Source organism: Poromitra crassiceps (assembly GCF_964638095.1).
Source record: "Poromitra crassiceps genome assembly, chromosome: 4".
NCBI lineage: Eukaryota > Metazoa > Chordata > Actinopteri > Beryciformes > Melamphaidae > Poromitra > Poromitra crassiceps.
Window position 1 is genome coordinate 46,117,691 of NC_139626.1, and position 14,597 is coordinate 46,132,287.

Genomic DNA, 14,597 nt, shown 5'->3' on the forward strand with positions numbered 1-14,597 from the left:
CACAGGTGCACCAGCAGGCTGGGCGTCGACTGGGAGGAGCTGAGAAACACAAATAGATATACAGTATTCAACATTATGAGGATAGAAAAGAGTGATCTTTGGATGAAAATGTCTACAAATAATAATAATAACAACAACAACAACAACAACAACAACAACAACAACAACAACAACAACAACAACAACAACAATAATAATATTAATAATAATATTAAAGGTCCCATTCCGTGCAAAAGCTGTTTTTACTTGTAAATGCATATATACTGCTGTCAGCCCTCCCTGTAATGAGTGGTCACAAGCTCCGAACTGCCACAGTTGGATTTGTCCCTATCCAGCTTCCCCCTGCAGTCTCCTTCAAGCCACACCCCCAAACGCTTCGTTTGCCCAGAGGGGGATTGGGACGTCACGAGCTTCCTCACGCATACTGCACGGGTCTCTCTCACACAAGCTACCTGCACCATTTTGTCTATAGCCACAAAATTAACACTTCTAGCTGGAGCGACGCCAACTGTACGTGATCCAGCAACTGCGGAGGTGCATTCGGTAAGTCTAGGCATTTTGAGATGTCCTCTTTAGCGTAGCAACGTTAAGTTAGCGATAGCGTAGTTGTGGACACAACCTAGCGTGCTGGTCCACAGATGCTAATCTGATTGGCCTGGGGCGGGCTCTCCCTCAGCGGCCAATGGGAACTGTTAGTTCTGAATATATTATAGAAACAGACCATTCTTGGGACGCAACGAGATGATGAAGTGACAACTCCGTCACAACAAACGGGGTTGCTATATTTTCGACAAATTAATCCAGAATCATGTTTTATGGACCAGAGACACATGTTTTTAAGAGGTTACAGCTGTACAAATTGGGACCTTTAATAATAATAATAATAATAATAATAATAATAATAATAATAATAATGTATCTCTCTTACCACTTCCAGTCTTCCAAGTGGGACCCCAGCAGGTGCAGCCTGGAGTGCCTGTAAAGATCAACAACACATTAATGCTTTCTTCACATGGGCATGGGACACAATGACATTGACAAACTAACAAGAAGCATCTCCAGGTACAGACAGTGAGATTATCAGCAGTGATGATGATCTGATTATAATAGACCTATACGTCAAAGGTACTTTGCCAGTTTTATTACAGTAAGTGTCTGAAACCCATGACCAAAATAGTCATACATTCTGTCATTGTGTTACTTATGTAATGGAATTATAGTCAAAAATAAAGCATTCCCCTTTTCGTTGGGCCCCTGGAACGTCCCCACCCCCCCCCCCCAAGGACCCCTGTGGGTCCCCGGGCAGCACTTTAAGAACCAATAGACAGACAGACAGATAGACAGACAGACAGACAGACAGACAGACAGACAGACAGACAGACAGACAGACAGACAGACAGATGTCTTTATTGTCCACTACATTGTTATAGTAGTGTAGTGTAGGTTGTGTTGTGTTGTGTTTGTTGTGTTTTGTGTGTGTCTGTGTGTGTCTGTGTGTGTGTGTGTGTGTGTGTGTGTGTGTGTGTGTGTGTGTGTGTGTGTGTGTGTGTGTGTCATGATATACCAGCTGAACATATCTTACCTGAAGTGGGGCATGACGGAAGTCCAGCTCCATGTACATTTGCTGTTTAAAGGGAGTTAAGAAAATACAATGAAACACAACCCAGTTGAAAAATAACACTCATCTTTCTTCTTCTTCTGCCTCTTCTTTTTGTAAATTAGGGTTAGGGTTTAATATTCTGGTGTTATGTATACGTAAAGATACATGTGAGAGAAATCTGAAGAACAAATACATATAGTGTTGCCAATTCAGTCTGAGATAGATGAAGATTTTCCTTACGGGGGCGCATATAGCAGTCCCAAGGACGCAGACAGCCAGCAGGTAGAATTTCATTTTGATTGGAGCTGTCAAACAGAGTTGCATGATTGTTAGTCTTCATTTAAAAAGCTTTTCCTTAAGGAATGCCGTCAGATATCAGTTGTTCTTACCTTTTTGAGCACCACAGGAGTTCTGGGAGGTTGATGAGAAGCAGTTTGATGCCTCAGGAGAGATCTGCTCCTATTTATTTGCTGCCGAACCAAAAGGTTGATCGAATGTTTGACAGGTGTTGGAGAAACGCCAATAAGGCCTGTTTTAACATGTGCCTCGTCAGCTCGTTCTCTCTGTGAGAAATCCCCCAATGGATTTTTGGCTCCTAATGTACATCAATCATGATTGGCACCCTCCATCCTGTGTTTTGTCAGGTGCCCCCATCTCAAAGCCCAATGAAATCATCTGTGGCATGTGCATGAAGCGAGGCTGATACAGTATATCAAGAGAAAAACTACTGGCTTTCAAAACTAACTTTATTACGACTACAAATCTTGCGCACTGCATGTGCTTGATTTCTAGGATGGAGACTCTGGAGAGTGCCCGTGACATCACAGTTGAGCAAATTGTGCGCCACCGGCCCTTCAATCACAGTTGCTCGAGTAACATCACTGATGACATCACAACTGCTCCAGTGACACCACAGTTGAGCAACTGTGCGCCATTGTGCAACTGTGCCACTCATGACATCCCAACTGCCCGAGGCAGTTGGGATGTCATCAGTGATGATGTCACTCGAGCAACTGTGATGTAGTATGAGCTGATGCTTGTTAACGCGCGCTATCTCAGCAACACCTTGAGAGAATCTCTTCAAATGTGGCTCAAACATTGGACTCAAGGATGAACTGATTCGATTTTGGTGATCAAAGGTAAACGTTCAAGGTCACTGCGACCTCATGTCTGTCCATCCGTCTGTCCGTCTGTCCATCCCTTCCATCAAGGAAGGAGGCAGGGCTACAGTAGGTAAAAGGGACCATAGCTGGTTGTTATATTGGTTCTCAGTAGTAATATAAGGGACTGCTGAGAAAATACACCAGTGAGTAAAGAGTGTGACAAGCCGCACGTAAAACACACACGGTCAAACTGTTTTTTTTTTTTTTTTAATGGCAAGATGGCAGCCGTGTCTTCTTCTTCTGTGTTTGTGCCGGTGCGCCCCATTGACTGTATAATATTATGTCATTGGTGTGCACAGGGATCACAGCGCGCGCTATCGGCCCCTGCTGGTCGGCCTATTGCAACAATAAACACAAGGTGTAAGACTTGGTGTACGGGACCAGCGACCAGCAGGGAGTGGCGAGGGAGGGGCGAGTGCTGTGATGGCTGGAAGCAAAATCGAAAGTTGGGGAGTTTACTTAGAAATATATTAAACATATTCAGGAACACTCGTTTAACCATTTAACCATTTCGATGTAACCATTTCTTGCACAAATGGAAATACAGTTATGTGTAGGAGCGTACAGTACTGAAAGGGGTTATCTCAGCCCATAGTAACTAAGAAAAGGACTGAGCACGCTTGTCTTTCTCTTGACACTGTCAACTCCTCTTACATAGTATTATTAGTAGAATAACACTTATTCAGAAATAATAACATCAAAGGCATTTGAGTTGAATTGAAATTGTAATTCTTGACATGATCAGTTAATGGAGGTTCACACCAGTCTCCCCCCCCCCCCCCCCCCCCAAATTCATCGAATGCAGTTATTAAAAAAGGGATCTGTGCAGTTGGTTTCTGTCTACTGATACTGTAGGTCAGTGATACTCAACTTACGGCCCGGGGGCCAGATGCGGCCCGCGATAGGGTGCAGAGTGGCCCCCCGACAATTTCCTAATTCACAATGAAAACTAAGGTTAAATAAAATTTGACTGAGCTCCAGCTAAATTGTCAAATATGGCTGTCTGCTCGCCACCCAGGCACTTACAGTATATGTATTAACTATGCAAAAAAATGTGAGACTAAACTCTGGCTGACACCCCAAAATCATCCAATCTGCTCCAGAAAAAATTATATTAATGTTTATTGACTGGCCCCTTGCCTCCTGTCATTTTGCAAAAGTGGCCCCCAGGCAAAGCAAGTTGACTATCCGTGCTGTAGGTTGTGTTTGCAGGAAGGACTGTGCCACTGCAGCTGCTCGCTGACCACTTGTACAAGAGAGCAAGTGAAATAAAAAGTGACAATGAAGTGGCATGTAGTTGAATATAGCCTATATTACTGTAACATTTGGTGGCTTTGAAAATGAGATAATTCTATTCAATCTATAATAGGGATTTGGCCTGAAATGAATGAGTAGTAGCTGTATGTGAGATGAAAGAAAACAATACTTCCAAGTTTGTTCTTTGATCTTTATTTTACATTATTTAGAAAAACACACAAATGTGCTAATATAACTAAACCTTTACACTCTGGGTTCCCATATTGAATAGCCTACTCCCTACTCAGTCAAACTCATAACAAAATAATACCAGGTACCCATGCAACACCTCACTGATACATTGTTAATTTACGTTCAGCATCAGCTCATTTATTGAGTCTATCCCTTCGCAGCATGTCATTATGGGGTATCTCTCAGGGATGGACGACACTATGCATGCCACCATTAGCAACACTGTTGGTGGCTGCAGCCTCAACAGGGAAGGATTCTCTCCATTTGAAGAGTGGAGGAGGAGTAGCCAACAATGGCTTATTTGGATGGTGGTTGCGTTGGACCGGTGCTTGGGCAGTGGCTGTGTCCTGCACCGCTCTGCCCAGACCTGCGGGGAAACGGTTCGCCTCAGGGAACGTCCCGGGAACGGGCATGAACCCTGGATGGACGCCCTGTGCTGCTGGTGGGACGCCCGGTGATTGTGGCAGGTTGAAGGCAGGGAGCGCAGCAGGGTTGACGGGCACAGGCCCAGCTCTGGGTGCTTCTGCAGGCATGTTTGTGTGGATCGTGGGCATGTACACACCCACCCGACCCATTCTTGCTGCCATCTGGAACGCAGAGACAAGAGGTGAGGGAGTGCAAGCGAGGAGAGGAATAACAGTCTCTAAACCGGGATCATTGAGTTCACTGCAGTGTTCATTGTTTTGACAATGTGATAGATAAACATCGTGGCTGGTTTACCTCCAGTTCCTCCGAACTAAGCCCGCCAAGTGGCGAGTTCTAGCACAGAGAGACAAATGAACCCACATCAGACAAAAATGGTCCAGCCAGATGAAACAAATGGATGAGGTTAATATTCACTTCCAAACAATACATAGTGCATTTACCATTGGCTGTTGAAACATGTATACGATTTGAGGATTCTGTGGATGAGAATCAGACAGATTATGATCTTAATTGCGGCTCAATTTACATAGGCGCAGTAATCATCCTATTCTGCTCCACCCCATTAAATAAGCACTGCTGCCAGATACCTGTTGTTGCTGTGTGGGTGGAGGTGCGTTTCCTGCAGCAACAGGTCCTGACGGTGTTTCTACAGGGGCCACTGGACCAGTTGGTGGTTGATTTGCTGGGATTTGTGGGAGAGCTGGTGGTGCCTGGAAGACCATCGGGTATCCGTATGGGGAGAACTGGAAAGAAATAAGAAATAAAAATGTCAGCTGGAAAATCCTGCATGTTAGCACTTTTCACCAATTTGTCCAATTGTCAATTAACATGATGTCCTTGAACAATTTCTCTCCCAACTCCAAACATCAGTTAATTCAACACAAAGCAATTGAATTGCATTATATGCTCACAATAAATCACATGCAAGGCAACTACAGCCCCCCTGCCCCGCCCCCCCCCCCCCCCCCCCCCGTCTCTGAGTTTCGGTCTCAGAGTCATAAATCAATAACATACAGTATCAAATGGAGCCAAGGTGCTTGGGAAAGTTCTGACGTCTTTGTTTCCCCAACAAGTGTCTCTTATGAAATACTTGCTTTCTATTTTGACAGCATTTTCCTAGGGGGGGAATAAAAAACCCTACGCTAATTGTGAAAGAACTCCCTCTAGCAAAATCTGTCAAGCGTACAAATTAAATTTATGTTTTGTTTTACGAGTTTTGGATGCGACCCATGTTTTTTTTTAATCTTTTTTTCCAGTATTATGTTTGCCGTGCATGGAAGTGTGTGTCAGACTAGACGTAGGCCTACTGTGTGTTTCAGACTAGACGTAGGCCTACAGTGTGTTTCAGACTAGACGTAGGCCTACAGTGTGTTTCAGACTAGACGTAGGCCTACAGTGTGTTTCAGACTAGACGTAGGCCTACAGTGTGTTTCAGACTAGACGTAGGCCTACAGTGTGTTTCAGACTAGACGTAGGCCTTCAGTGTGTTTCAGACTAGACGTAGGCCTTCAGTGTGTTTCAGACTAGAGGTAGGCCTTCAGTGTGTTTCAGACTAGACGTAGGCCTTCAGTGTGTTTCAGACTAGACGTAGGCCTACAGTGTGTTTCAGACTAGACGTAGGCCTACAGTGTTTCAGACTAGACGTAGGCCTATACAGTGAGTTTCAGACTAGACGTAGGCCTACAGTGTGTTTCAGACTAGACGTAGGCCTACAGTGTGTTTCAGACTAGACGTAGGCCTATACAGTGAGTTTCAGACTAGACGTAGGCCTACAGTGAGTTTCAGACTAGACGTAGGCCTACAGTGTGTTTCAGACTAGACGTAGGCCTACAGTGTTTCAGACTAGACGTAGGCCTATACAGTGAGTTTCAGACTAGACGTAGGCCTACAGTGTGTTTCAGACTAGACGTAGGCCTACAGTGTGTTTCAGACTAGACGTAGGCCTACAGTGTGTTTCAGACTAGACGTAGGCCTACAGTGAGTTTCAGACTAGACGTAGGCCTACAGTGTGTTTGTCAATAATGTCTCACCGGATGATTCCTTTGCATTGGTGGGAACACAGGATAGTATCCATAAGAAGGGAAAACCTGGAAACACAGACACAAATTCACTTGCTTTCTGACTCACTGAACAATCCCTCCGGGATTTATCATCATCATTATTGATATCCCTAACTAACCCCATAATGGCAATATATGTGTTACCACACCTCAGGAGCTTTCAACAAATCAGGCTGATACACAGTTGTGTTTATTCAACTCCTAGGCAGACGGTTTATGCTTACCAATATTGGAAGGAGCTAAAGTTCCAACAGGTTGGGTGGAGGAACTAATGGCTCACCTGAAGTTAGAAAATAATTGAGGTACTCCTCTCATGGCTCTACTTTTTTTTTTTAATAAGGTTTGGCAGCTATTCATTGATCATTTCGATAAGAAATGTCCTGTCCATGCACAAGATAACCCCTAACCTCCCCACCCCCTAACTCTGGCCCTCATCCTATCGTATGTTCAGTTACAGCACTGTTTGCTCGGTTGCTGGTCTGGGTGTGCCCCCCCCCCAAAAGAAGTTGATGTATGTGTATTATTTGTATTCATATCATTAATATTAATATTAATATTAATATAATTTAATGTATGCAGATGATCTTGTTGTTCTGAGCCCGAGTAGTGCTGGTCTCCAGCAGCTCCTCACAATATGTACTGAATATGGTTTGGCACATGATATCAAATACAATGCCAGTAAGACTGTTGTCTTAATTTGCAGAACCAAAGAGGACAAATGTTTTAAATTTCCTGTTGTTAAATTGTCTGATAGTAACCTTACTGTCTGTGATAAGGTTAAATATCTAGGTCATTTTATTTCAGAGAAATTGTCAGATGATGATGATGATGATATATACAGACAGTGTCGTAAAATGTATTACTTTGTCGCGTAAGTTCAACATGTGTACAGATGGAATGAAGGCGTCTCTGTTTAGAACGTACTGCACACCACTCTATACTGCTCACCAGTGGTCAGATTACAGGAGGTCAAGCATGCACAGACTTCAAGTGGCATAATAATGATGCCATGAGAATATTGCTCAGGAGACCTAGATGGAGCTCTGCAAGTGAGATGTTTGTCACGGCAGGTGTTAACACCTTCCAGGCACTGTTGAGGAATCTGATGTATACATTTATCTGTCAACTGAATGTCTCACAGAATGTCATTATCAAGCTGTTGGTAAATCCCTGCTGTAGTAATGTCAGATATCAGTCACCTCTGTGGAGACACTGGAATATGTCGCTCTTATGGTTGGTTAAATCCAGCTTTTTTCAACTAAGACAGCTCGCCAAAATAAAACCCATGCTCCAGAGGCAGCATTTTGAGGCTGTCATCCATGCCTTTGTCACCACCCGGCTGGATTACTGTAACGCACTTTATGTTGGGGGTTAGTGGATCTTCCGTGGCTCGCCTCCAGCTTGTACAGAACGCCGCATGCGCGTCTTTTAACTGGCACACGGAAGCACGAGCACATTTCCCCCATTTTAGCCTCACTCCACTGGCTGCCCGTGCATTTTAGAATTAATTTGAAAGTTCTTTTATTTGCTTTTAAAGCCCTAAACGGCCTCGCCCCCCCCGACCTCTCTGAGCTGCTGCACTTTCACGCACCTTCCCGCTCCCTCAGGTCAGCTGACCAGCTGCTCCTGGCAGTGCCTAAAACCAGGCGTAAGCTCAGAGGGGATCGCGCCTTCTCTGTAATGGCTCCTAAACTATGGAATGGCCTACCGCTGCAGATTAGGCAGGCCTCCTCACTGTCCCACTTTAAAGGCCTCCTCAAAACGCACTTTTTCTCCTTGGCCTTCGCTGCCATGTAGGATGCTGATTTTATGACCCATGAGTTGCTTTTATGTTTTTATGCATTCTATTATTTTATACTTTTTATTTTGTTTTTATGCATTTGATTGATTTTTGCTTTTATATATTTTACGTAACGTCTTTTATTATGTTTATTAATTTCATTGATTTTATCTGATTTTATTGATTTATTGTTTTTAGCTGATTGCTCTTCAGTACTCTGTACAGCACTTTGGTCCTCCTCTGGTTGTTTTAAAGCACTTTATAAATAAAATTGGATTGGATTGGATTGGATTATGAACACTGCACTGCATTTGATGATTGCTTTGTTCCCCTACTGTCTGTAGGGGTTCTTTTTAGTGTTGTATGTCTTTTTATATGGACCTTGAGTCTGGAATAAAGTTTTGATTGATTGATTGATTGATTGATTGATTTAAAAAAAGAAATACCATAGGCTGCTGGTGCTGTGGTGGCTGATGGACAAGCTGGGGTCCATTGGTGTTCGGCTGGAGGGGAAAGATCATTGGACCGCCCCCCTGTGGGGACCAGGGATGGTGTTGCAGGGGGGGCCAGAACTGGGGGCCACCCTGGGGTCCCGGCTGCTGCTGCTGAGGGAGTCCAGGCTGGGGTTGCTGCACACTGGGTTGAATCGGGGCCAGTGCCTGAGCCTCAGGTTTCTGCACACTGGGTTGAATCGGGGCCAGTGCCTGAGCCTCAGGTTTCTGCTTGATAGTCTCCAAAGATGGAAGTCTTTGAGCTGGAAGGGCCCCCCCGCCTTGTGCTGGCTGTGGAGTAACTATGCTGGGATTTACCTGAAAATATCCCAAAGTCATCAGAGTCACAGCAGTTATCACATAATGAGGGTCCACTTTCTGAATTACTGTCAACAATTACAAAATGGAGGGAGAAAAGACAGAAAATAATATTCGAAATATTATTTCCAGGCATAGCCTACAGAGAATACATTTGGAAGAAGAAAAAACCCGGCTACTTACTGGTATTGCAGATGCCGCTATGGCAAGACAGGACAGTATAATTGCTACAATCATCTCCAAAACCTTCACCAAATCAATAACGTTTTGAATCGGTTTCCAGAAAAATCAACGAAAGCCTTCAAGCAATGTCCACCTTAGAAGCGCTTAAACCAAATGAAAGTGTGTGCCAGGGAAGCGTGACTTATGCACTGCTTATGAGGAGAAACAACCAATCAGACAACAGAACAACAGACAAAATCACACTCATCTTCCGGCGTGAACTAAGCAATGAGGTGGAAAACCATAGACAATCCACCGATTACCCCAAATTGTCTGTTTTCATCTAATTATAATGTCGTGATGTCTAGAAAAGATGCATGAACAAATACATAAAGAAGCTAGGGCTAGCGGTTTTCCTGTTATCGCTGTAGCATTAGGTGTGGCTGATGTGTCATTGTCTCACTATTGTAATTATCGTCAACCGCACAGCAAACCTGAGAAGAAGAAAAATGGCCATAGAGAAGGGTAGAAAATAGGCATAGAATTCAAAGCCACTAAATTGAGAGGTGTAACAGTTGGAGGCCACTGTAAGGCCAGAGATTTGGAAAAATATGAACCAAAAATAAACCAGGAACTGTGAAAGATTAATAAAGAACAAAGCAGGTAACAATAAGAACAAAACACTGCAAGGTATAGCCTCATGTACCACTTTCAAGATGTAATGGTGAAGGTAATCAAGTTGATCTACGACAAGAAGCAATCAACAACAAACACATCTTAACACCAGAATTCCATAACTACTAGAACGACGACCCCCGTAAGTGGTCGTTTTGTCCACTGGATTCCAAACTCTATAATATCTCATGATAAATACCCACTTGAGAGATTAATGTATTCATTGTGTGAAGATATCTTTTGAAAAGATGAAATAACACCAGAATGTGCTTTTTAACACGTTTAAAGAAGTGGCAGATGTGTATTTTGCATTTTAACAAGTTTTAAGAAGTGCCAGAATTCCATAGCATGGCCGTAATTCATTTTGACCACTAGATTCCAAACTCTATAATCTCTCATGATAAATACCCAATTGAGAGATTAATTCATTTATTGTGTTGAGATATATTTTAAAAAGATAAAACGACACCAAAATGGGTTGTTCGGGTGGTATAGCCTACTGTTGCATGTGCACACTCATGCATGTTCCGCATCTGTCTCACCAACCTAAAACCCAGACAGAGGGTTGGGCAATCCTATGACCTCGTCACTGAGTGCTGCCTGCTGCTTAGGTTTTGCTGACACATGCCTGTCTGCTCCGTCTGACCGTGCAGTGCAGGGATGACACCAGAGCACTAGGGGCAGACTCATATTCAGGCAATCATAATAATATTATGAATATTAATATTAACTCATTGAGTGCCAGCCACTTTTGGAGAACGGACGCTCCCAGTGCCAGAGTTTCAGAGCGTTTTCAGTGATTTCTCGAGGCCCACAGAATATTGTGTGATATTACTATGTAAACACCGAACACGCACAAAGAACGAGGAGACTCTCTTCTATCATCTGCAAAAAAAAGTTTATTGATCCCCCATTTTCCGTTCTTTAGTTATGAGCCGGAGAAGATAGCTTGATTTAACCAAAAACAGCAATTTTTTTCTAGAAGCTGAGATAATGAGCCTTTTGTGAAATTAAACATTCAAGCACATCATTGACTCTGAAGCTAATATTTTCTGATATAATGACACCTCAAAAATAATTTCCTTCAATAAAAGAGTGAAAACAAAGGAATTTTGTTTGGCCAAATAATATTTTTTAGCTGCAACCAGCAGCGCTGGCCCCTGCGTGCGCAGACCCTACACCTTCTTGCTGGTCTTGATTTACTGCTGGTGGGCATCAGATAGCCTATTCTAGCTTGTTTGCTCTCTATGCATCAAGCCTGCTGCTGCCTGGGTCTGTGTGTACTGTCAATGGTTGTATGCTGTAGTGCCCTGCGTGCCCCACCCCCCTCCTCCTCCTCCGTGGTGGGAGGAGTGTCTCTGCTGCGGTTTGCTCTGAGTTTGATCTGCACTGAAAAGTGCGCTGCATCCCCCCGCTTTTTTACAGCGTGTCGCCAGCTGAGAATAATGTAACTTTTCAGAGAAAGACGCTGGTGTCGCCGTGTCGGCAACTAAATCATATGGATGGGCTATCGCAGCGGACACGGATGGGGCTCAATTGTGGCAGCAGATTGGCTGCTGCAGGCACAGCTAACGTTACAGTATGCTTCATGCATATGGATGCATACGGATGCGATGCGATTTCCGTTTCCACAACGACTTCTTCTTTGTTTTTTACTCCACTTTCTCTCATCTGGACAGCACTGTCGCCACCTAATGGATCTGTAAAATAGGTTATAGACCTCCAATAGCTACAATATTTGTACAGGAGATGTATCAGGGATTGATCCACGTCCCACCGTCAAAAAACGCAATTGACGACAATCGTCGTCTTTGGCACTCTACGTTAGTATTTGAAATGACGACAGCTGTCGTCATTGGCACTCAATGAGTTAATAATGCATATAATTGGGGCAAACCACGCCTGCTTAGGGGCCCCAGAACACTTGAAATAATGTCAATGGTAATCATACAAAAACGCAATATTGCCCACCTTTGATGCTAAGCGCAGTCAATCAGATTAATGTTATGGTATACATTCCTCTCCTCTGCGTCGATGCAGCAACAAAAAACAAAAAAAAACGCAAAAAAGGACATATCCTTCTGGAGCAGAAAATAGAAAGAAGAAGAAAACTGAAGATGAGGAAAAAACAGAAAGATAAAGGTATGTTTCCATTACAGGTTTATAGATTTACAGTAGGTTTGCGAATGATCAGGCATTAATAACAGTCAATACTATTGGCAGTACCCCCCCACCCCCACCCCCCAATCAAATTAAATACTTAGGGCCCCATAAATGCTTGTGCCGGCCCTGCTGCCACTAGTAGGGCACAGTGGGCCCTTTTGACTGTAAGTGTCACGTTTGATCCCTGACATCAATCCACTGGGCCTATACTGTAACAAGCTTTCTCATTGGTTCATCACTGCGTAGTGAATGTTGTGCTCATTTTAATAGCACTTATCTTAAAGGCAACTCGTTTTCCCAGTATAGACTACTGTACTTGTAGGCAGAGATGGAGGGGGGAAGCATCACACAATACTTGATACATTTTCTTTATCTACTGTCGTCTCACAACATCTACTTATTCTGCTTCAGGGTTACAGGGGCTGCAGCTTATCCCAGCATCCAGGCAGGGAAAGTCCCGAGACAGGTCACCAGTACATCACAGGGCTAATACAGATACAGATACACAGATGCACACTGACATCCCTACCTCCAAGCCACTTGACCTCCCTGCCACTGAGCTGCAGCCTGTGGGAGGAAACCATGCAAACATGGGGAGGACACAAACTCCACACAGAGTCACTGTGAGGTGACTGCTGTGACACCATAATGTAATACATTGTATAGCCTACTACAGCCTATTGCAATTGGAATGTAACAGGCTAGCCCAATTATACATGTGTGGATACATGATACCATCTGCAGATCTGTCAAACGTTGTGAAGAGTGGTCATTTTATTGCAGTAGTTGTTGTTCACCCTCAGGCTGAATATATTCAGCTGAGATGAGTTTTTGCAGGGGAAACAGACAGTGCTTGTATTTTTATTTAGCACAAATTCCTCTAAAATGTGATATTTTAACTTAGGTACTTTGTATTTCTCACACAGATTAGCCAGAGACATACAGATATCCAGTAATGGCTGGGTTTCCCAAAAGCTTCTTTGCGCTAAGAAGCTAATTCAACCCTTCTTAAGGCCCCCTTAAGAAGCAAACGCGTTTCCCAATTGCTTCTTTACGAAGGCATGCGTTTCCCAAAAGCTTCTTAGCGCTAAGAAGCTTCTTTGACCCTTCTTAAGGCTCCCGTAAGAAGCCAACGAAGCCAACGCGTTTCCCGATTGCTTCTTAGCCTAAAATTATCTTCCAATTATCCTCCGTTAAGAAGGCTGCGTTTCCCAAAAGCTTCTTAGCGCTAAGATGATCTTTCGTTAAGAAGGTTTTGTAAGAAGGGTCTGGAGCCTTCTTAACACCTTCTTAATGACAAAACACTGGCAGATCCAGCCGCGTCAGGCAAAAGGAGATACTTGTGTCCACTGTTCCTCTTGTGTTTTTCCCTTTTTCCTTTCTTTCATGCACCCTTTAGTGTTTAAAATTGGGGAACACTTGAAAATCTCCCCTGTATGTATGGTTACTTGTGTTTTAAATGTTTTACCGTAGGCTATATTTCTCTAATCAGAATGAATTCCTTTTATAATGTTGTGGATTTATATAGCACCTTTCACAGAACCCAAGGTCGCTTAAATTCTGTAGTGTTTCTCTGTTTTGTTGTATGCTGTGTATATAAAGCAATTTGAACTGCAGTCCATGTCTGAAATAAATAATGTTTAATAAAGTTTAACATGACCATTATTAGGTGTTAACAGTGTTTCTCAACCACTGAGTCGTGGCCCACTGCTGGGCTCAGAGTGCCATCAAGTGAGCCGCTCCAGTTAAGATGCTTCTTAAGAGCCTTCTATTTTTTTTATTTTTCTCGACTGTTAAGAAGGCGTTTGGGAAACACTTCTTTGGAGCCTTCTTAACTCCTTAAGAAGCTTCTTAACTCCTTAAGAAGCTTCTTAACTCTTAAGAAGCTTCTTTGTTGGGAAACTCAGCCAATGTCTCTTGCCTCTAGCCACATGCTGCCCCCTGGTGGTCTGGGATTGACTTCTGCCAGGCCTCCTGCATCAAATGTGTTAAAAGATAAGATTTAAAAATAACATTTTCAAACCAAAAGTACATTCCACACTATCTCAGGTTTCAAATTAAAAGTACCACTCAAAATGAATTAGGCTAAATAAAGTGACAATCAAAAAAGGACATCCAGTCAACAAATACTTCCTGGTCCCTGATAATACAAAATAAAAGGGGATTCAACTTAGTGTAATAATAGAAAACAATATAGAAAAAAATAATATGACCAGGGGTCTTTTTTTGTCTGAAAATAAAGTGTATGAAATCTGAATTTGATAGGCCTAA

The 14,597-nt window shown here is 43.2% G+C and overlaps 2 protein-coding genes across 2 annotated transcripts in view; both read right to left on the reverse strand.

Annotated features, from left to right (window-relative positions):
• Positions 1-2,077, reverse strand: part of scpp7 (secretory calcium-binding phosphoprotein 7) — a 4,537-nt gene extending 2,460 nt beyond the window's left edge. Inside the window, exons 1-5 of the mRNA XM_083635523.1 lie at positions 1,990-2,077; positions 1,841-1,905; positions 1,583-1,624; positions 929-976; positions 4-39 (exon numbers count right to left, since the gene is read on the reverse strand). Of these exons, the coding sequence (XP_083491649.1) occupies positions 4-39; positions 929-976; positions 1,583-1,624; positions 1,841-1,894 (180 nt within the window). The 5' untranslated portion in view covers positions 1,895-1,905; positions 1,990-2,077. The remainder of the gene's footprint in view (positions 1-3; positions 40-928; positions 977-1,582; positions 1,625-1,840; positions 1,906-1,989) is intronic.
• A 2,130-nt stretch (positions 2,078-4,207) lies between these two features.
• Positions 4,208-9,649, reverse strand: ambn (ameloblastin). The gene is made up of 7 exons (XM_083635515.1): positions 9,510-9,649; positions 8,964-9,326; positions 6,708-6,764; positions 5,265-5,420; positions 5,118-5,153; positions 4,972-5,010; positions 4,208-4,838 (listed from the first exon to the last, which is right to left on the reverse strand). Exons 1-7 carry the CDS (start codon positions 9,561-9,563, stop codon positions 4,434-4,436), a joined length of 1,110 nt encoding a protein of 369 aa, XP_083491641.1. The 5' UTR covers positions 9,564-9,649; the 3' UTR covers positions 4,208-4,433.
• Between the last annotated feature and the right edge of the window lie 4,948 nt (positions 9,650-14,597).

What these genes read in the sequence shown, in the direction of transcription:
- ambn (XM_083635515.1), bottom strand. Translation starts at nt 9,563, where the DNA reads ATGATTGTAGCAATTATACTGTCCTGTCTTGCCATAGCGGCATCTGCA. An exon ending in CACCCACACAGCAACAACAG is followed by an intron (nt 5,154 to 5,264) that starts GTATCTGGCAGC and finishes TCTCATCCACAG; the next exon opens with AATCCTCAAATCGTATACAT. An exon ending in TTAGTTCGGAGGAACTGGAG is followed by an intron (nt 4,839 to 4,971) that starts GTAAACCAGCCA and finishes TCTGCGTTCCAG; the next exon opens with ATGGCAGCAAGAATGGGTCG.